This window comes from Silurus aristotelis, assembly GCF_946808225.1.
Source record: "Silurus aristotelis genome assembly, chromosome: 8".
Lineage (NCBI taxonomy): Eukaryota > Metazoa > Chordata > Actinopteri > Siluriformes > Siluridae > Silurus > Silurus aristotelis.
The window spans coordinates 4,653,198-4,675,902 of record NC_139581.1 but is presented as its reverse complement, the minus strand read 5'-3'; the positions used below and the strand labels follow the sequence as shown (position 1 = coordinate 4,675,902).

General features: G+C 38.4%; 1 protein-coding gene across 1 annotated transcript; it reads right to left on the bottom strand.

Moving 5' to 3' along the window:
- Positions 1-488: 488 nt before the first annotated feature.
- On the bottom strand, positions 489-21,009 carry LOC310730527 (uncharacterized protein). The gene is made up of 15 exons (XM_083549548.1): positions 20,320-21,009; positions 19,336-19,431; positions 18,963-19,196; positions 18,683-18,842; positions 18,076-18,132; positions 17,241-17,758; positions 14,545-15,046; positions 13,310-13,369; positions 12,614-13,132; positions 8,180-8,844; positions 7,103-7,198; positions 6,668-6,901; positions 6,327-6,486; positions 4,382-4,432; positions 489-1,480 (listed from the first exon to the last, which is right to left on the bottom strand). Exons 1-15 carry the CDS (start codon positions 20,908-20,910, stop codon positions 954-956), a joined length of 4,470 nt encoding a protein of 1,489 aa, XP_083405674.1. The 5' UTR covers positions 20,911-21,009; the 3' UTR covers positions 489-953.
- Positions 21,010-22,705: the final 1,696 nt, after the last annotated feature.

Genomic DNA, 22,705 nt, shown 5'->3' with positions numbered 1-22,705 from the left:
TTCCCCTTTTGAGTCTGGTTCCTCTCAAGGTTTCTTCCTCATAATATCTAAGGGAGTTTTTCCTTGCCACAATCGCCATGGCTGCTCATCAGGGATAAATGCACACCGTTCACCTTAACTGTTGATTTCTGTAAGCTGCTTTGAGACAATGTCTGTTGTGAAAAGTTCTATAGAAATAAACTTGACTTGACTCAAGAGGGAACCCAGATTTATTACAGATAAACGGTGTCATGATGTAAAGTGATACTGATTAGCAAACTGTAGTCCTGAGTCAGTGTAGCAGACTGTTGACATTAACTACAGTCCAAATCCATCCTCAAAGCTCCCGTTCTTACTCCGTCTACTAACTAACTAGTTGTTGGCCTTTTTTTTGTTTACAGGCAAAGATGTATAATCCTTGTCCAATCAGCTGAACTTACTGCAGGAGAACACTAATCCAGTTGAAGAAACAACTCAAAGATAGGCAACGGAAACAAACATGAGCTCAGTTTTAAGTGTCAAAGGTAAAATTTATTACATTTATTTTTAACTTGTGAAATTTACACTGTGAAATGTTCTTTGCATTTTAATGAGAAAGGAGTCTGAATACAAGAGTTTATTAAATGCTAACCACACTATAGAAAAGAACACAAACAAAAACACAGTTTTCACACAGTAGGATGTTTTTCCTTCAGAAGCAGCACAAAGAGTCAAAGCTGTTTGAGGAAAAAACGAAATTATTCTGAAGAAAGAAAGGCAAAATACAGTATATAAAGTTTCACATCAGTATGATATATCTCATGCGTGAGGACAAATAGTCTCACACCATTTCTGCTTTATCTAGAAACATTATGCGTTGAGACTCTTTCTATATTTGGTCATGTATAAACAAAAATTTGAGATAATTTCAATAAAAGAAAGAAAGAAGAAACCTGACACGTGTTTAAATTAAAAGAATCCCTTTTACTAACGTGTTATTTTGTATCGCACAATTTTACAGTTGAGTTATAAAATGTGTAAAATCCAGCATACAGAGGCTGAGTGAATGTGGTGTGGACTCTGTGGAGGAGCCTCATCGTGTCAGAGACGCTGTAGAAGGACAGAGTTCCTGCATTGTAATCCACATACACTCCTATTCTGGAGGATACTGGTCCTTGGAGCTCAGTCTCAATGTTGTTGTGCCAGAAAGAAAAAGAAGAAGAAGAACATTGCAGACTCCAGGACTGACTGTTGCGTCCAAACACACACTCAATATTTCCTCCTTTCCTGCTGATCTCTTTATACGTGACTGCTATGTACACATCGTTACCACTCCTCTCCACCTCCCAGTAACAGCGTCCAAACACTCTTTCCTTAGACAGCACCTGAAACCAGTAGTCAAATCTCTCCGGATGATCAGCGTATCGCTGATCTATTCCACTGCATGTCACCGTTCGGTTTCTCTCAGACAGAAGGAGTTTACAATATGCTGTGTTCGGATCCAGGTTCAGATAACGAGAATCTAAAACAATCAAATGTCCACAGGTGAGTTTTTGTCATCTTAATGTTGCTTTATATGCTTATATTTTGTTTATTAATCATTAAATGAAAATGGTTTAAATATAAAATACACATACTAAAGCAGTAGTGATGTACTAACTGTTTTTTAAATTACTTCCTAGGAGCTTCTTGTCTGTGTCAGCATTCAAACTACATGCTATTTTCTTTTTTATGAATAAGTTTATGTTATCCAGATGACCTTGACAGTCCAGATGTCCAAGCTGGAGTTAGAAATCCCCCTAATTAACTCTGGCATTAGAGCCCTTGCACTGGGGTGAAGGGTAACAACTTGGTGGCATATTTCCAAAGCCAAAGGTAACACTAACTCTCGGCCGCAGGAGCACCACTTCTTCATGCTGTATGTAACAGGTATGATCTTCAGTAAGGCACTGACTGAGAAACCTGAAAGAGTTCTAGTTATAGGACAATCAATGTTATGCCAAATTAGCTCGTTCTTGAGAGGCTCCAGCAGCACGATTTAGGTGTATATCTGGAACCAGGGCACCAGAAATAGCAGGTAATCTTAGGAATTTAGGCAGCATTAGCTTTGGCACTGGAGATAGCAATACTGTACATGCCATTTTCAGTGCGAGGTGTAAATTAGCAAAGACAATGTTTGATGAAGTAGTATGCTCTGGCCCCATCCAAATTAAGCTTGATGACTTGGCGTACAGGTTATACACTGGCGAGCAAAATTAGAGAACAATTTATAAACAATTGAACAATTCTGAAATAATGTCATCTTCACTGCTCAACAGTTGAGGGAGTTTTTGTCCTGTCTATACCATGCTACCAGAACACTTTTTCCACAAATTACCTAAGGCATTTAAAAAAAAAAATTATTTTCCAGAAAACACACTAATCAAAATTAGAGAACACTTTCAGATACTCCCAGTTATTGGTGTTAATCTGGTACCTGGTGCTTATTTCCTTAATTATCTGTCAACCCCTATTTAACTGGCAGCCTAACTTCCAGTTTCACTGACTCTGCAAGATGGTGGTCTGTTCTAAAGTGACTGAAAGCCTACGGCAGCAGGTTGTCCAGATGAAGGCCAAAAGGATGACCCTATCAGCCATAGCAAGACAAGTTGGTCGTTCCAAATCTGTGATTTCAAGAATATTGAATCTTTACAACATCACAAACTCATTCAAGTCCGCCAAAAAGGCTGGTCGTCCACAGAAGACAAATACAAGAGAGGACAGGATACTGCGGTGGATCTCAATGGGCAATCATTTCCTCACTGCAGCTGGAATTGCTCACCAGTTCAGTGCTGAACAGGGTAAGGATCTGTCTCGTCATACAGTGTTTCAACGTTTAAGAGCATTTGGACTGAAAGCCCACTCTGCAGTGACCAAACCTCTTATTAGCAGAAAGAATCAAAAGGCTAGACTAAGCTTTGCTGAGGAGCATGTTGTGTGGACAGAGGAGAACTGGTCCAAAGTTCACTTCAGTGATAAAAGCAAGTTTCATTTATTTGGGTCTGATGAGAAACATTATGTTCGGTGACAAACTGAAGAAAGACTGAACTCAAAGTGTGTAAAGAAGTCAACAACAGAACCTTCTTCAACAACATATGGTTCCTTTCCTGTATTCATCACCCTATAAGCCCGCAGTGTTCATGCAGGACAACGCTCCATGTCACATAGCAAAACGAGTAAAGCAGTTCCTTGAAACTGAAAACATTGGAATAATGACATGGCCTGCCCAGAGTCCTGATCTCAACCCAATAGAGAACCTCTGGAAAATACTTGGTGACAAAGTTATGGCCAAGAAACCCACTACAGTCACCAAACTGTGGAGGAGACTGGAAGAAGAGTGGACCAAAATCACACCAGAGCAGTGTGAGAGACTAGTGCTGTCCTGTGGCCACAGATGTGCTGAAGTCATTCAGAGCAGAGGCCTGTACACTTCCTACTAATTGCTGACTGTTGTAACCTTCAGAAAATTTAGTTGTAATATTTTTCCATGCTACAGTCATTGTTGTTCTCTAATTTTGATCAGTGTGTTTTCTGCAAAAATGTTTTTTTTGGAAATGCCTTAGTTATTTTGTGGAAAAGGTGTTCTGGTAGCATGGTATAGACAGGACAAAAAACTCCCTCAACTGTTGAGCAGTGAAGATGACATTATTTCAGAATTGTTCAATTGTTTATAAATTGTTCTCTAATTTTGATCGCCAGTGTAGTTGCGGAACTGCTGGATGTTCTGGTGGCACTTGAAAAATAATGTGGGATTTATAAATAATTGGAGTAGATCTAAGGTCAGAATAATATCCATCCCAATTGGAATGCATTTATTTGCAGCAAAAAAAAAAAAAAAAAAGATTTTTTCAAACAAATATCTCTAGAACCAATCAAATAAATGATCAGCATAACATTATGACCAACTGCCTAATATTGTGTTGGTCCCCTTTTGCTGGCGAAACAGTTCTGACCCGTCGAGCATTAACATGAACTTCTTCAGTAGTTTGAGCTACTGGAGATCGTCTGTTGGATCGGACAACATGCCCCAGCCTTTGCTCCTCACGTGCATCAATGAGCCTCGGTCCCCGTGACCCTGTCACTGGTTCACCACTGTTCCTTCCTTGGAGCACTTTTGATAGATACTGACCACTGCAGACCAGGAATCTCCCACAAGAGCTGCAGTTTTGGAGATGCTCTGACCCAGACATCTAGACGTCACAATTTGTCAAACTTGCTCAAATCCTTACGCTCGCCCATTTTTCCTGCTTCTAACACGTCAACTTTGAGGACAAAATGTTTAGTTACTGTGTAATATATCCCACTCACTAACAGGTGCCATGATGAAGAGATAATTGGAGTGTGTGTGTGTGTGTGTGTGTACGTTTGTGTGTTTTACACCTACGTTTTAGAAAATCTTCTCTGCTCTTTGGTTCTGACGGTGAAACTTCTGCAGCTATGGAAACACAGACAATATACATAGTAAAAATTAATGATATATCTGTTTAAAGCATGGCTATGAACAATTTGATTCCTTGCTGGTTTCAGACAAACAAGTCAACAACCTCCCCATCTTAGTAACAGTAAACTGGGAAAAATCTATTAACACAGATTAAAAATGCACATATAAATAAACAAGACTTTGAAGTGAAGCAATGAAACACAAGACTATAAATAGGCAAATGATCAGGACCTAAACACTACAGCTCATAGAATAATAGGGATCAACATTATACACAAGACAGGGTGGGGGCAGTGAACAAACCAAAGCAATAGACATGGCTAATAGTAGGAGGATACAAGACACACATTGGTGATTGCTTTAAGACTAGGCCTCCCATGTAATAAAATGAGACATGATACAGGGTGAAAATATTTTAGCAATTAAAATGATTAAATGTCACACTGTAGCACTGCACCATTTCTTAATCTACCACAATTACTCTGATAGACCCAGTGGCATTTATGGTTTTTAGTGGCAGGCCATGCATTTGGATTTGGATTTACTTAAAATACACATGCACCATTTTTTTTTTAAAGGAAATTCAACTTGAAATTTTATGTAAAATTAACAAAATACAGTTTCGGTTTGATATATTTATTCTAATCTATTTATTGAATTTAATTATATTTATTTGACTTAAAAAGTAGAATGGGAGAATAAAGGCCAATACTAAAACAAAAAACAAACACAATTTAAAAAGTCTCCTTTCACTGCAGCCACAGCTGCACCACCTTCATACATCATCTCTGGATCTTCGTTGCATCTTCGCCCTATTGTAAGTGTGACCAAATCGATTTTTTCTCCTTTCTCAGTCATTGTGGGATGATAAAACAGCGATTAATTCCACATGAATATATTTAAGCTTGTGCACTTTGCGACAGATGCTGGTTGCAGTAGTCTGTGCTCAGACTATCCAATTAACGGATATGAAAATGTTGACATGTTTTTATCCCTGCTAGGGGACCTTGGAGTGACCAAATGACAGTATGATTGATGAAAGCAAAGCTTTCAAGCAACATGGATTTTAATCTACTGTACCAAGAGTCTGCACTGTTCATTTCTGCAGGGATTATGGCAATATGTGACGGCTGAAATCTGATTGGATAGAAACTCTAACTGAAACGTACACTCTGTGACACCTGAGAGAAACGCTATGAAATGAAGAGAACAGACTACTGGTAATAATTTATTACATTTTCATGGACAAAAATATATTGAAATTTCAGTCAGTGATATTAATAGGGTTTAAGTCAGCAGAGAAGCTCTTGCTTGATGGTTTTTATGTCAGATTCAAGTACAGCTGTGATGTAATAGATTCATTATCATCAGACAAATGGCTTTTAACATTTTCTTTTTGAGCCTATGGTTTATGAAGAATATTTCAAAGTGGCAGAACCTTGTACATCCAATGCCGAACAAAGAAATAGTAAAAAAAACTCAGCTGTCACATCAAATAAAAACATGACACTTGGACTTGCAGTTGTGGTTACTAGCCTAATTCAACATACTTTTATTCACTAATATTATTTTACCTGTGTAATTAGTTAATACTGCATAAATTGTAAGCACAGTAAGCAATGTTCTATCTGATTATTTGTGTTATTGCAAATTATTTGTTGTTTATACACATAGCTAGCTAGCTGTCACAACCTTCTTCGGTTACTGTAATTTCTGCAAATGGCAGAAATTGAAAAAAAAAAAATTCCCATGGGCCAATGGTGAAACTATGGTTTTCCCTAAAAACATTATTTGTAAATTAATATTTGTGAATTTATTAACCCATATTTGTATGTATTTTTCTATGTATGTAAACTTCATCGTACATTTTATTACTTTTTTTTTTTACCTTTTTGCTTAAATTTGTTGAAGTCCTTCACACAGCTCTTCTTGACTCGTTTTTTTAAATCTAAGAGAGATTTCCTCACTTCATCATATGAGAGATGTTGATTGACAGTGATGCTGGGTGAGTCGTCATGTCCAGGGGAAACACAGAGAGATGGGAAACTCTAAAACGAGGAAACACATAATCAAGTATAAGAAATGTGTAGGAGAGGAATGAATGAATTTCAAATCAAATCAGACCTAAGACACACGTGATCTCAGGCAGGAACATTCATTGTTGCTGTAATTTTTAAGAGGAAACTTAGTGAGCAACAGCGCCCTCTGTCGATAAGACAGTGCGTTTACCTGGAGAAAGTGGACGTGATCGTCTGTGTTTAAAAGTTGCTCCAGCTCAATGACTCTCCTATTGAGATCAGCAATCTCCTGCTCCAGTTGCTTAATGAGTTCTTCAACTCCACTCAGTTGAGCTTTCTCCTGAGCTCTGATAATCACTGTCATTTTTGAGCGCTTTTTCTTCAAGTAACTGATCAACTCAGTAAAGATCTTTTCACTGTCATCTACTGCTGCCTGTGAATTCATCTGTAGAACACACACACACACACACACACACAAACACACACACACACACACACACACACACACACACACACACACACACAGAGCTCGGTTTAAAGATCATCTCTTTTTTACTGTGCTCATTGTGTGTATGTATTTTTGTGTGGTGAGAGAATGGGGTGTGGTGTAGAAATTTCTAGAAATGTAGCTCGGTTCACTTCTCACCTTAATATTGTCCACTGTCTGTTTTAGCTCCTGCACCTTCTTCTTCTTCTCCTCAGACCTCTGCTGGGATTTCATCTGCTCCCTCATTAGCTCATTCTGAAACCAAATGAAAATGTATTTCATTATTTTAGTCTACCAGGCGGGTACATTTGCCATCCGTTAGCATTATCCCATCTTAGGAGCCGGCAAACTCAGAATTGCCCCTTGACCCTAGGTGGCTTTTCTGGTGTGGTGAAGAGGTATCTTCCATGGAAGCTGTGACAGAATCCCTCCTCTTAGGAACACCTCCCAAGGGTTCTTCTGTGTGGGAATGCCTCAGGCCTAGGTTGCTGATTGATTGGGACGGTTTCTGTGAAATTCTTCTGTGAGAGAAGGGTCCAAGATATCCTCTATGTTGACCCAGCATTGTGGTCCATAAAACTTTCATTCGGCTTCTCCCATTAGGGGTCGCCACAGTGGACCATCCTCATGTTTGATTTGGCACATGTTTTTACGCTGGATGCCCTTCCTAACGCAACCCTCCCCATTTATCAGGGCTTGGGACCGGCACTAAGGCTTGTGCAACCCTAATATATGGGGTTGGGTATTGTTCTTCTGGTCCATATTCCTCCTAATCCACCAGGTATTGGAGTCGTTGCCTCCTTCTACTAGATCTTGAGATGGAGTGCAAATATGCATGTAGGGGCTCCATCTATGTCCAGAGGGGGAAATAGGTTCTGTCCTGATTCATCATTGTTGAGATGTACTACTGAATCCTCTTCCACTACCACTACCTACCACTATTCTTATAGCATTTAACATAACTGTAGAAAAGCTTAATACCAGTTTTATAGTTTTGATGTTTATATTAAATTGAGTTTTGCTAGCTCTATGTTTTGATAGGTGTTGAGTGTTGGCTTTTTAAAGTACCATGCATAAGCTGACATATTTAGGAACAATATCATGATTTTTATAGGAAATATTACTGAAAAATGAGTCATATAACCATTTAAATCCACTTCTGTACATCCAAACTAGATCACACATAAACTTTGCATTGAATGATTTGAAAGGAAAATAAAAATATCCATGTTTTACCTGTTTTTCGGTTCGTTCTGCTTGAATTAAAACTGTATCATGGTGTCTGTGTTTATCCATTGCGCATAAGTAACAGATGAAACTTTGGTCGGTACGGCAGAAGATCTCGACTGCTTTGTCATGTTTAGAGCAGATCTTCGTTTGGAAATCTGCACAGGCTTCAACTAACTTGTGCTTCTTAAAAGCCTCAGACTCATAGTGAGGTTGAAGATGATCTTCACAGTAGGAAGCGAGACACACCAGACAGGAATTGACAGCTTTGCGTTTTCTCCCAACGCAGGAATCACACTCCACATCTCCAGGTCGGACGTCACTGTGAGCAGAAGAAGCAGCTTGGAGTTTAGTCTTCTGTAGTTTCTCCACCATTTCAGCCAGCATGTTGTTCTTCCGTAGAACAGGCCTTGGAGTGAACGTCTCACTACACTGAGGGCAGCTGAAGAACTTTTTCTGAGCTTCTTCATCCCAGAAATTATTAATACACAATTTACAGAAATTGTGGCCACATAGAGTAGTAACAGGATCCTGTAGAAGATTCAGACACACTGGACAGCTGAATTGATCCCGATCTACTGAAATACTGGCCTCTGCCATCTTCCTGCCCTTATACACTGAACAAAGAGAAAGAAAGCCTTGGGGTTGTTTTCTTAGAAAATTGTTTCCTGGTTCTGTGTGTTATAAGGCGTGGTTTTAAAATGCCAGGGAGTTTAGGATTTAAAGGAAAAGACTAGAGAATGCTTTATATAAATTAACTTTTCTGTGATTTAAAGCGTTCGACTAATTAAATAATGGTTTGCTGTAAATATATTTGTTTATTGATCAAATACAGCATATATTTATAACTACATATTTTTCACTGATGAAACACAAAAACTGTAGGGGCTACTTTTATTAATGTTTTGAATATAGTGAGATAGAAGGTGTGATGATACAGGTGTTAAACTGTAATAAGATCCAGTAAGGTGCAGTGGCTTATCTGAAGCTTGTCCAATTTTAGCATAACGATCTTCAAGTTATAGAAAATCCAAATACCCCCCAAAATTATTTTTACCTTTATGTGTTTCTCAAATATTCCCCAAAGAAATTCTGCAAAAAAAACCTTATGGTTTAATTTACCAATTTAATAAATTTTTAATGGCCACATCCTTATATTCTATTTCAAGGATAAAAATAAAGTAAATACATAAAATAAGTATAAAGTATAAGAATTAAGTAGAGTATAACTAAAAAAGTATGAGAATAAGGTTGATAGAAATTTTTTTTCTGGCAATTCATATATATATATATATATATATATATATATATATATATATATATATATATATATATATATATATATATATATGCAGTGTTGTGCTCGTTACTAAAAAATAGTAACTAGTTACAGTTACTCGTTACTTCATTCAAAAAGTAACTCAATTACTTTGTTGATTATTTACACCAAAAAGTAATGCGTTACTGTTAAAAGTAACTTTTTAGTTACTTTTTTAAATAACATTCTTTAATGTTCCTATTAATGCCGTTTTATGCGTTATGGTCTACAAACACAAAACTGACTTAAACACAAAGTAATTTCTAAACACTATTTTATTTAAGTCAGACCAACACAAACTGAATATATCACAAGGATTTCTGAAATAAATAACAAAACAAGCTGAATAATATATTCAGAATCAAAAACTAAAGTGGCTTCTGCTGTTGTGTTGAGCTCTTAAAAATGTTCCTTTCACAGCTGAAGTATGAAAACTATCAACAATGTAGAACAGAACACCGGGTTAGCTTCTAGCTTCTAGCTTCTAGCATGGAGTTCCTGGAGGAGCTTCAACAGATTGGAGTTTCTGTTTATCGCAGTAGATACGAGCTTCGAACCAGAAAGACACAGCTTACATTTGACTAAAAAAGTTTTTGTCTTTATGATCAACTAAAGTGAAATAATGAGCATATTTCCACTTTGAGAAACTCGTCTTGCTCTCGCCTCGACTCGCCATTACTGCCGCACAGACCTGAATAAACGGAGACACGCCCACAGTGCGTCTTCTTCGTGTTTACAGTGGTTCATCCACCAATCCTACAATGCGACGCTGCTGTAAGCAGGTTAGACTGTAGTCTACGCTTCAGCCCAAATTCATTCATTTAAAAAAGTAACGGGTAACGCACCATACGGTAACGGTAACGGTAACAGAGTTACTTTATTTAAAAAGTAATGACACCTTAACTCTGGACTCTCACTTTAACTCAGGACTTTCACAGCACAGTGTCACATTATGCCACATTGTGTATATATATATATATATATATATATATATATATATATATATATATATATATATATATATATATATATATATATATTTATTTTTTAACACCCTGCTATTTTGCAAGTTCTCCCACTTAGAAATCATGGAGGGGTCTGAAATTGTCATCGTAGGTGCATGTCCACTGTGAGAGACATAATCTAAAAAAAAAAAAATCCAGAAATCACAATGTATGATTTTTAAACTGTTTATTTGTATGATACATCTGCAAATAAGTATTTGAACAACTGAGAAAGTTTCCTGTAGTTTTTCACCAGGTTCCACACACTGCAGGAGGGATTTTGGCCCACTCCTCCACACAGATCTTCTCTAGATCAGTCAGGTTTCTGGTCTGTCACTGAGAAACACGGAGTTTGAGCTCCCTCCAAAGATTCTCTATTGGGTTTAGGTCTGGAGACTGGCTAGGCCATGCCAGAACCTTGATATGCTTCTTACAGAGCCACTCCTTGGTTATCCTGGCTGTGTGCTTCGGGTCATTGTCATGTTGGAAGACCCAGCCTCGACCCATCTTCAATGCTCTAACTGATTTTGTTTCACAAAATCTCGCAATACATGGCCCCGGTCATCCTCTCCTTAAAACAGTGCAGTTGCCTTGTCCCATGTACAGAAAAACACCCCCAAAGCATGATGCTACCACCCCCATGCTTCACAGTAGGGATGGTGTTCTTGGGATGGTACTCATCATTCTTCTTCCTCCAAACACGTTTAGTGGAATTATGACCCAAAAGTTCTATTTTGGTCTCATCTGACCACATGACTTTCTCCCATGACTCCTCTGGATCATCCAAATGGTCACTGGCAAACTTAAGACATGCCTGGACATGTGCTGGTTTAAGCAGGGGAACCTTCCTTGCCATGCATGATTTCAAACAATGATGTCTTAGTGTATTACCAACAGTAACCCTGGAAACGGTGGTCCCAGCTCTTTTCAGGTCATTGACCAGCTCCTCCTGTGTAGTTCTGGGCTGATTTCTCACCTCCCTTAGGATCATTGAGACCCCACGAGGTAAGATCTTGTATGGAGCCCCAGTCCGAGGGAGATTGACAGTCATGTTTAGCTTCTTCCATTTTTTAATGATTGCTCCAACAGTGGACCTTTTTTCACCAAGCTGCTTGGCAATTTCCTCGTAGCCCTTTCCAGCCTTGTGAAGGTGTACAATTTTGTCTCTAGTGTCTTTGGACAGCTCTTTGGTCTTGGCCATGTTAGTAGTTGGATTCTTACTGATTGTATGGGGTGGACAGGTGTCTTTATGCAGCTAACGACCTCAAACAGGTGCATCTAATTTAGGATAATAAATGTAGTGGAGGTGGACATTTTAAAGGCAGACTAACAGGTCTTTGAGGGTCAGAATTCTAGCTGATAGACAGGTGTTCAAATACTTATTTGCAGCTGTATCATACAAATAAATAGTTTAAAAATCATACATTGTGATTTCTGGATTTTTTTTTTAGATTATGTCTCTCACAGTGGACATGCACCTACGATATATATATATATATATATATATATATATATATATATATATATATATATATATATATATATATATATATATATATGCCAGAAAGAGATTTGTGTGATTTTTCCTTAAGATTATACATTTTTCATAAAAGAATAATTGCAGAGCATACCTGATGCATGTATCTCTTATAAACTAAATACAATCTGCTTTACAATATAATTTTTTGTACATTATGTAGTTTTTAAAGGTCTTAAAGATGCGGTTAGATAATAATAATAATATAAATAATAATAATAATTTCATTTCATTTCATCTTCTCCCGCTTATCCGTAATTCGGGTCGCGGGGGCAGCAGTCTAAGCAGATTTCCTAGACACTTCTCCGTGTCCAGGGATCGGGCTGTCAAGGCCCCCGCCTTCGACTGCTGCCCAATCCTCTCAGCACCGGTCCCTTACGGTCCCTCCTGCAGGTGGTGAGCCCACGGGAATAATAATAATAATAATAATAATAATAATAATAATAATAATAATAATAATAATATTAATAATAATAATTGCATTATGTTATATATTCACACATAAATGCCATTGTAGCTCAGTGAAAAATGAGATGTGACACCTCAGATTTAATCATTCTAAACACTTTTACTATCATTTCATTTTGGATCAATTAACCTCACAGTTGACTTAAACCAGATCCTAAACCCAGCATACAGAGGGTGAGTGAATGTAGCGTGGACTCTGTGGAGAAGCCTCATCATGTCAGAGAGGCTGTAGAAGGACACAGTTCCTGCACTGTGATCTACTAACACACCTATTCTCGAAGATGTTGGGCCATGGAGCTCGGTCTTAATGTCATTATGCCAGAACGAGACAGACGAAGAAGAACACTGCAGACTCCAGGACTGTCTGTTGTATCCAAACCCACACTTATTACCTCCTCCTTTCCTGCTGATCTCTTTATACGATACTGATATAGACACACTACCGCTCCACTCCACTTCCCAGTAACAGCTTCCAATCACGCTCTCTTTACACAACACCTGAGGCCTGGAGTCAAACCTCTCTGGATGTTCGGAGTATCTCTGTTCTGTACTAGTGTGTGTCACTGATCTGTTGTTCTTAGACAGAATGAGTTGACCATGTGCTGTGTTGGGATCCAGAGTCAGATAACAGAAATCTAAAAACAACAAAAGAGGCAAAGGTTAGATGTTAGATGTTAATCACAGGATTTGTATGGTGTGTCAGACACCCATTTATGTTCCAGTCCTCTTAATGCTGCTTTAATTAAAATATTTTAAATATTAGCCAACATCAGGAGTAAAAAAATCTGTGGAAAAATGTGTTTTACACCTACACTTCAGAAAATATTCTCTGCTCATCAGGTCTGAGGAGAAAATCATGGGAACTCCTACAGCTGTGGAGAAACAGAGAAAAAACACAGTGCATCCAGAAAGTATTCACAGTAATTCATTTTTAATTTTATGTTACAGCCTTATTCTAAAATTCATTCAATTTATTATTTTCCTCAAAATCTTTACAAACAATACGCCTTAGGAAAAAAAAAAAAATCTTTTTAAAAGCAATTTTATTCAAAAAATAAATAAATAAATAAAAATATCACTTGCACATACTGTAAGTATTCACAGCCTTTGCCATTAAACTCAAAATTAAGCTCAGGTGCCTCCTGTTTCCACTGATCATCCCTGAGATGTTTCTACAACTTGATTGGAGTCAAGTGTCTTTGAGAGTGACCATTGGGTTTTTAGTTACCTCCCTGTAAAAGGCTCCAAAGTTCCAACCACTGTGCTCATTGGGACCTTTAATGCTGCAGAAATTTTTCTGTATCCTTCCCCAGAACTGTGCCACGATACAATACTGTCTCTGAGGTCTACAGACAATTCCTTGGAATTCGTGGCTCGGTTTGTGCTCTGACATGCAGTGTTTACTGTGGGACCTCATATAGACAGCTGTAGAAAAATCTCAAGGATGATCATTTACATTTACATCTGTGGCATTTGGCAGACGCACTTATCCAGAGGGACTTACAACATGGGAGGGTTAAGGCCTTGCTCATAAACTAGCAGTGGCAGCATTGTGGTGGTGGGGTTTAAACTTGTGATCTTCCTAGCCAATGTCCAATGCCTTAACCACTGAGCTACCACCTCCCTATATTATATTTATGATCAGAGACTCAAAGCACTTGGATCAGATCATCATACCCAAATGTGGTTCTTTCTTAAACTGTTGCCCCAAAGTTTAAACCACACTATTGTATTGAATTTCTATACAGTGTACACTGATCAGGCATAACATTATGACCACTGATAGGCGAAATGAATAACACTGATTAGTGGGTGGGATGTTTTATGCAGCAAGTGAACATTATGCCCTCAAATTTGATGTGTTAGAAACAGGAAAAATGGGCAAGCTAAGGATTTTCACGAGTTTGACAAGGTCCAAATTGTGATGGCTAGACGACTGGGTCATCATGCCTATTGTGTTGGAATATGCCTGGTTGTGTCATATCAGCCCTATTTGGTGGTAGACAAATAAATAGAAATAAATAGAACAATAAAACCAAGTTCTTACCAGTTAGGCCTGATTGTTCATCATTCTTCTTTTGTAACTCTGCACTGGCTTCATCTAACTTGTGCTTCTTAAAAGCCTGAGACTGATAGTGAGGCTGAAGATGATCTTTACAGTTGGAGGCCTTTTTTTTCGGATTATCCAAACAGGAATTAACAGCTTTGCGTTTCCTCTTGATGCAGCAATCACACTCCACATCTCCAGGTTCGGCGTAAAAGTGAACAGAAGACCCATCTTTTAGTTCAGTCTTCTTCAGTTTCTCCACCACCTCAGCCAGCGTGTTGTTCTTACGTAGAACAGGCCTTGGGGTAAAAGTTTCCCTACACTGAGGGCAGCTGAAGACCCTCTTCTGATCTTCATCATCCCAGAAGCGATTAATACACAATTTACAGAAATTGTGGCCACATGGAGTAGTAACAGGATCCTTTAGGAGATCCAGGCACACTGGACAATTAAACTGATCCTGATTAATTAAAATCCCAGCCTCTGCCATTGTTATGGACTTCTACACTGATAAAAACAGTGACTCGCCCAACTGTAGCAGTGTAATGAGATTCGTTTTTGTGAGGGAAAAACTTCCTGGTTCTGTGTACATTACAGCTGCACAAAGAGAGAGGGAGTGGCTTTAAAGAGGAAGATCTATTTAGAGACCTGCGCTCGCAAACGTGTTGTTTCATGCACAGTCACACCGAGGCGCAATGTCTAAGGGACAAAATAATTACATTATTATTAAAAAGAGAAAGAAACAACACAACAAAATCTTTGGCTGTTTTTTTTGTTTGTTTTTTTTGTTTTTTTATAATATATTTTTTATTTTAGTTGATGTTCTGAAAAGGTCCTTGTTCATGTCCTTGTTTATCATTCAATCAAAAAGTCAAACTCAAAAATAAAACGAAACATTGTTGTTAATTTTTCACCCCTGGTGGTCTAGTGGTTAAGATGCAGCGCTCTCACCGCTGCGACCCGGGTTCGAACCCCGGTCAGGGAACCATCCCCAGCCACTCTCAGTGCCGGTCCCAAGCCCGGATAAATTGGGGAGGGTTGCGTTAGGAAGGGCATCCAGCGTAAAACATGTGCCAAATCAAACGTGCGGAGGATCCGCTGTGGCGACCCCTAATGGGAGAAGCCGAAAGAAAGTTTTTTTTTTATTGTTTTTAATTTTTCATTTATTTTTTATTCATATTCAAAAATTAAGGAAGTGAAACTAAAAAAAGCAGATTAGCAGGAAGAACCAGGTTTATATCCATGATGTAAGAGTGTTAAGTATATCTATCTGTATATCTATCACGAATTATTATGATTATTATTATGATTATGTGGACATGAAACAAAAATATTATATAAAAAAAAAACTGCATTTAAACTAATCCGAATCTTTATTTTACAGTGAATGTGATTGACAAAAAAAACAGCAATTTAAAGTCTGATCTAGAGACCTGCACGGATTATTCAGTCCCGCTCCCGCAAAAATTTGTTAGTTTCATTATTTAAGCAAAATCCTGCAGGTAAAATGTTAAAACTAGTTCTAGTTTTATTTCCAATGAACTGACTGCTTCCTCATCTTATTACTTTGTAAAGAGAAAGTGAATCAAAACATAAAATAAGCTTAGCTAATATCACTAAAACAAGCTAAATTTACATTTAATTTAAATTTTATTTAATTTATACATTTAATATAAATAGACCTGATAAACAAGTTATCAGGTCTAAATCTGATTTATGAAACTTGTTTTTTTATTGAAAATCAGACACTCAATAGCCAGTCAATATCTTCACTGTGTTTTGGTTCTTATATAAGTCATGGCTTTGGTTCTTTATGTTGCTTTTCTATTTATATTCTGTTTTAGTCTCCATCCTGGTCCTGTCTTTCATCATTTTCTTTACATCTCTCTTGTCAACTGATTAATTTGTTTATTTGTTCATTCACATTTTGCATTTTGAACACGTCAGACAAACTACACTTGGTGGTGTCAGGATTATGGACAAGGCCCGTGTTACCCACAAGCCACTGCACCTCAGCGTACCATGTTACATGTTTGTTTGTGATACACATTTATCGTCATTGGCAGAGGTGCACATTACAGTTCATTTTCGTCTTTTGTTTGCTGTTGTCTGTCATGGTTTTGACTATTTCCCTTGTTTGAGGTTTACAAATGACAAAATGTTTAGAAATGTCAAAGCAGCCAGTAGTAGGTACTTTTACTTTATTTTATTTATTTACTTCACTTTAATCAGCACTTTCTCAGTACTGAAATAAGGCTTTAATTATTTTTTCTTTTGTTGGGTTTGATTTTTATTGAAAAAGTTCTCTACCTGAATATTCTTTTTGCATATGAATGAGTAAGGCGGGGTTACCTTTTTAACTGGTTTTAAACTGTTTTAAGATATAAAATATAAATGGCTTTTTACTCAGAGTTGGATGGACACACGAAGAAACAGCAGTTTGAGTAAGTTTTATTATTTCAAACTTTGTCAAAGCCAAAATATACATTGTTCATATCAATATAATACAATTTTTAAAAGTACATACAGCTAAATACTGTAGTTTGTTGTACAACATTTATGGTTTTCTATAAACATTCGACAATCTACAATAAAAGATTTAACAGATAAGAGATGCAACGTTATATAGTAATAAGAAGAAGAGGAAGAAAATTAAACCGCTCAATTGTGTAAATCTTTTTACCAACATTTCATTTAATATCACACACTATCACATTTGAGTTTTTACCTACACAGAACCCAGCGTAAAGCGGCTGAGTGAATGTGGTCTGAAATCTGTGAAGCAGTCTCATTGTGTCAGAGACGTTGTAGAAGGACAGAGTTCCTACTCTGTGGTCCACATACACTCCAATTCGAGAAGATGCTGGAACTTGGAGCTTAGTTTTAATTTGGTTGTGCCGGAAACAGACAGAGGAAGAAGAACAGAGCAGACTCCAGGACTGACTGTTGTATCCAAACAAACACTCAAAACCATCTCCTTTCCTTCTGATCTCCTTATGTGAGACTGATATAGAAACACTACCAGTCCACTCCACCTCCCAGTAACAGCACTTACGAATTCTCTCCTTGCACAAGACCTGAGGCCAGCGGTCAAATCTCTCTGGATGTTCGGAGTATCGCTGTTCGATGCTACTGCATTTCACCAATCTTTTATTTTCAGACAGAACGAGTCGACATTGCACCGTGTTGGGATCCAGAGTCAGATAACAGAAATCTAAAACAATAAAATGCCCACAGATCAGAAGACACTTATTGGTAGGTTGTTGTTTTTTTTCTCATAAACATACATTTATGGATAAATTAGATGATAATAGTAAACAACAGAATTTATAATAAGTGTGTGAGACACTTTTTGGGGTTTCCGTCCATATAGTATTTTAATATTCAGATATAATTAAATCTTAGTCATAGGTAAAAATCTATCAGATTTAAATACAAAGTATTAGTTTGTCCACTTTGTGTGTGTGTGTGTGTGTGTGTGTGTGTGTGTGTGTGTGTGTGTGTGTGTGTGTGTGTGTGTTTGAAACTTACACTTCAAGAAATCCCCTCTGATTTTCGACTCTGAAGGTAACACTAGAAATGCTGCAGCTGTGAAGATAAAACGGAGACAGGAATTAGAATTTAACTGGTGAAGTAAAGATCACTGGTTATCTCGTCATCATAGCATCTGATATTGGGTGGGACATATTATGCAGCAAGTGAACATTTTGTCCTCAAAGTTGACGTGTTAGAAGCAGGAAAAATGGGCAGGCTTAAGGATTAGAGCGAGTTTGACAAGGACAAATTGTGACGTCTAGACGACTGGGTCGGAGCATCTCCAAAGCTGCAGCTCATGTGTGATGTTCCTGTCTGCAGTGGTCACCATCTATCAAAAGTGCTCCAAGGAAGGAACAGTGGTGAACCAGCGACAGGGTAATGGATGCCTGTGGCTTAGTGATGCACGTGTGGAGAGAAGGCTGTCCCGTGTGGTCCGATCCAAAAAACGAGCTTGTGTAACATAGCTCCTGTCTCACTAACAGGTGCCATCATGAAGAGAAGGTGTTAATCACTTCACCTCTCAGTGGTCATAATGTTATGCCTGATCAGTGTATTGTGATGTAATTTAATGATAATGACGTTTTGCAATTTTGTTATTTACCTTGCGAAGTGATTTTGTTGAGTTCCTCCTGATGGAATTCCTCAACTTGTTTTTTCAGATCTGAGAAAGATTTCTGTACTCCATCAAATGAAATTTGCTGATTGACCGTTATGCTGGGTAAGTCCTCACATCCAGGGAATACACAGAAATAAGGGAATCTCTACAGAGAGGAAAAACAGAATACCGAAGGAGATAAGGGTACGGTAGGTGAGGAACGAAGAAATTTCAGACTAAAGACACAAGTATTACTATAAAATTAACTTTATACAGTGAGTTTTACCTGAAGGAAATGGATGTGATCGTGTGTATGTGAAAGCTGTTCCAGCTCAGCGACTCTCCTTTCGAGATCAGTGATCTCCTGCTCCAGTTGCATCAGGAGTTGTTCAGTTCGACTCAGATCGGCTTTCTCCTGAGCTCTGATCAGCTCTGTCATTCCCGAGCGTTTTTTCTCCATGTAGCTGATCAGCTCAGTAAAGAATATCTCATTGTCATCTACTGCTGCCTGTGAACTCCTCTGTAGAACACACAAAGACTCAGTGGATTTTAAAGAACTCTTCCTTTTTTCATAGTATTGTCCATTTTGCGTGTGTGTGTGTGTGTGTGTGTGTGTGTTTATGTTTTTTTTTTGGAGAATCTCTCTGTTCACTCCTCACCTTAATATTGTCCACAGTCTGTTTTAGCTCCTGCATCTTTTTCCGCTTCTCCTCAAATATTTGCTGAGATTTTATCTGCTCCACCTGTAACTCTTTCTGCGACCAAATAAAATGCATGTCACTGTTTGAATCAGGAGCTGTGTGTCAATGTATCAGTATGCCCATTTACATCAGCCACAAAATCTGAACCACTGCATACACACTCCAATTATTTGGCTCAGAATTTACAGCAAGCATACATATGTTTAAGATCTTCTGGGTCAGTCTATTGAGTGATGGGGTCCCCATAGTCGGGGTCTGGATTTTTTTTTTACCAAGTAAAATTATATGCCATTGGTGTTATAATAAAAGTTAACGACTGGGTCAGAGCATCTCCAAAACTGCAGCTCTTGTGGGCTGTTCCTGGTCTGCAGTGGTCAGTATCAATCAAAAGTGCTCCAAGGAAGGAACAGTGGTGAACCTGTGACAGGGTCGTGGGCGGCCGAGGCTCATTAATGCACGCGGGAGCGAAAGCTGGTACGTGGGGTCCGATCCAACAACTGAGCTGAAGAAGTTAACGCTGGTTCTGATAGAAAGGTCTCGATATACACGGTGCATCGCAGTTTGTTGCGTATGGAGCTGCATATCCACAGAGCATTCAATACTAGGCAGGCGGTCATACTATTATGCCTGATCGTTGTATTATATAACAACAGATGAGATATTAAATATCCTTAGTAGCAATTATGTTACACGGTTATTGAAACATCTATACCTTAGCAAAATTGTTGTTCGTTCGAAGGTTTCTGTTGTGCAGTGTGTAAAATAAAGAACATTGCTGGGTGTTGGTTATTGAAAGTGTTCTGACATGTTTATGTGTTCTGACTTAACACTTGTTCTAACATGTTGAACTGTTCTGAACGACTGATCTTTTCTGCTAAAAACAAGTTATATATACAATTTGTATTAATTGATTTGAGAAGAGTAACGATGTCGAGTTCTCACCTGTTTTTCTGTTCTTTCTGCTATAGTTGAAACTGCGTCATGGTGTCTGTGTTTATCCATTGTGCATAAGTAACAGATGAAGCTTTGGTCGGTACGGCAGAAGATCTCGATCGGTTTGTTATGTTTAGAGCAGATCTTCTCTTGAAGCTCTGCACAGGCTTCAACTAACTTGTGCTTCTTGAAAGTCTGGGACTGATAGTGAGGTTGAAGATGATCTTCACAGTAGGAGGCCTGACACATCAGACAGGAATTAACGGCTTTGCGTTTTATCCCGATGCAGGAATCACACTTTACATCTCCAGGTCCGGCGGAACAGGATGCAGAAGAAGCAGCTTGGAGTTCGGCATTCTTCAGTTTCTCTACCAGTTCAGCCAGCATGTTGTTCTTCCGTAGAACAGGCCTTAAAGTGAAGGTCTCTCTACACTGGGGGCAGCTGTGGATCCTCCTCTGATTTTCTTCATCCCAGAAGCGATTAATACACAATTTACAGAAATTGTGGCCACATGGAGTAGTTACTGGATCCTTAAGAGGATCAAGACACACAGGACAGATGAACGTATCCTGATCGATTAAAATACGGTCTTCTGCCATTTTCCTGTTCTCACACACGCACTCAGAATGCAAAGCTAAACAGTTTCGTTTTCCTGTAAAAGATCTGCTTAGTTCTGTTTGTGGTGTAGTGTGACAGAGAGCAGGTGTGGCTTTAAAGAGACATTGAGTTCAGGCTTGGAGGAATGCATCAAGAAGAATTATTTGATATAAAAATCCCTTTTTCTGAATTCTGAACTGTTATACATATCTTTATTTTATGACCACATATTGCATAGATAGAAAACGCATGCATGGCTTTAAAAAAAACTGGAAGGTAATGTATAGAGATCTTTTGCATAAATGCCCTTCCCTTTGACTCCTCAAAACTAATTTTAGTGTAAAACTACATGTTGCAGTGTTTGATTTGTGATCTGCAATAACAAGGTGTTACACACATGGCTCAAGAATAAGCTTTAAGGGGCAAGAAGGGGTTAATAGTTTGATGGATTTATAGTGTTATATTGTGATGTGTGACTTCTGTCGAAGGTCTTGGAGACAACATTCTTTTTTGAGTGTGCCGTCTTCAAGATCTACTGCCCCACCACTAGTTGGATGATAAGCACAATGCTGTCTTAGATCTATTCCTAGGTATTCTCCCACCTGTTGCACCACTTTTTTTGTTAAATTGGGTTCTGTTGTCACTGCCAATTTTGTCGGGGATTCCCCAACATAGAATTATTTCATTCAGTTGCGCTTCAGCTGCTGCTCCAGGGTCCAGTTTGGATGTTGGAAAAGCCTCAATCCACTTTGAGAACATATCTACTATGACCAGACAGTAACTTTTACCTTCACTAGGGCTGAATTCAATGAAATCCATCTGCAGGTGTTGAAATAGGTGGTCTGCAGGTGGATGAGCGCTCTTCTGCCTGTGTTGTTTGTGGCACAAATTACACAACTTTCACAAAATTTTGGGGAATAATCATTGAAGCCTATACCAATGTCGAGATTCTGTCATACATCCCTCATTTTTGATGAACGGTCTAGACCAAGTGTTAATTTAGCCCAATAGGAGAAAAATGTTCTTGTTAGGCGAGACTTACAGATGGGTTATACCAAATCAGGAGTTATACCATCAGGCCATGGTGTGTGATGGGTTTCTCTGATAAGGTTAAAAACCCTTTATGTTTTTCAAGTACCAAAATGAAGTGCTACACCAACACATCTACTGTCTGTATGGATGTTCACTGTTTTTACTTCTGCTAATTTACAGGCTTTAGTAAGAGCAACCAATTCTACTGCCTGTGCAGAAAGGTGTGATTTTAAAGGTTGTGCTTCTAGAGTTTCATTTTGTGTCACTACTGTAAACCGCACAAAGTTCTTGTCAGATTCTGCATTCCTGTAGTCTGGTGCTGCAACCTTGATTACCAACATTGAGACAATCATGAGGTTCTCCATCTGAATCTGTGGGGAGTGCAATTATACAGTATAAATCTGTGCACAATTTATTTGAGATACTGCACATGGCACTACTAGGGTTAGATCACTGAATCCCACCAAATCTCTAAATGCATTTATTGCTTTTTCAGCAGAAAAATATGCAACTAGTCTAAGTTTTCCTCCATGATCTTGCAACAGAACAGATGTCATGCACCAGTCTATCTCATCTACTGTTTGAACAAAAGGCCTATTTGGGTTTGGGATTTCCAGGGTTGGAGTATTCTGGAGAGCTCTCTTCAGGAAATCAAAGGCTGTTTAGCCTCTGGTGCCCATGTCAGCATGATCTGGGCGTGTACACACTTCCTATGAGCTATTACACTCAAGGGAGCCTTGAGGACAGCATAATCTGGCATGAACG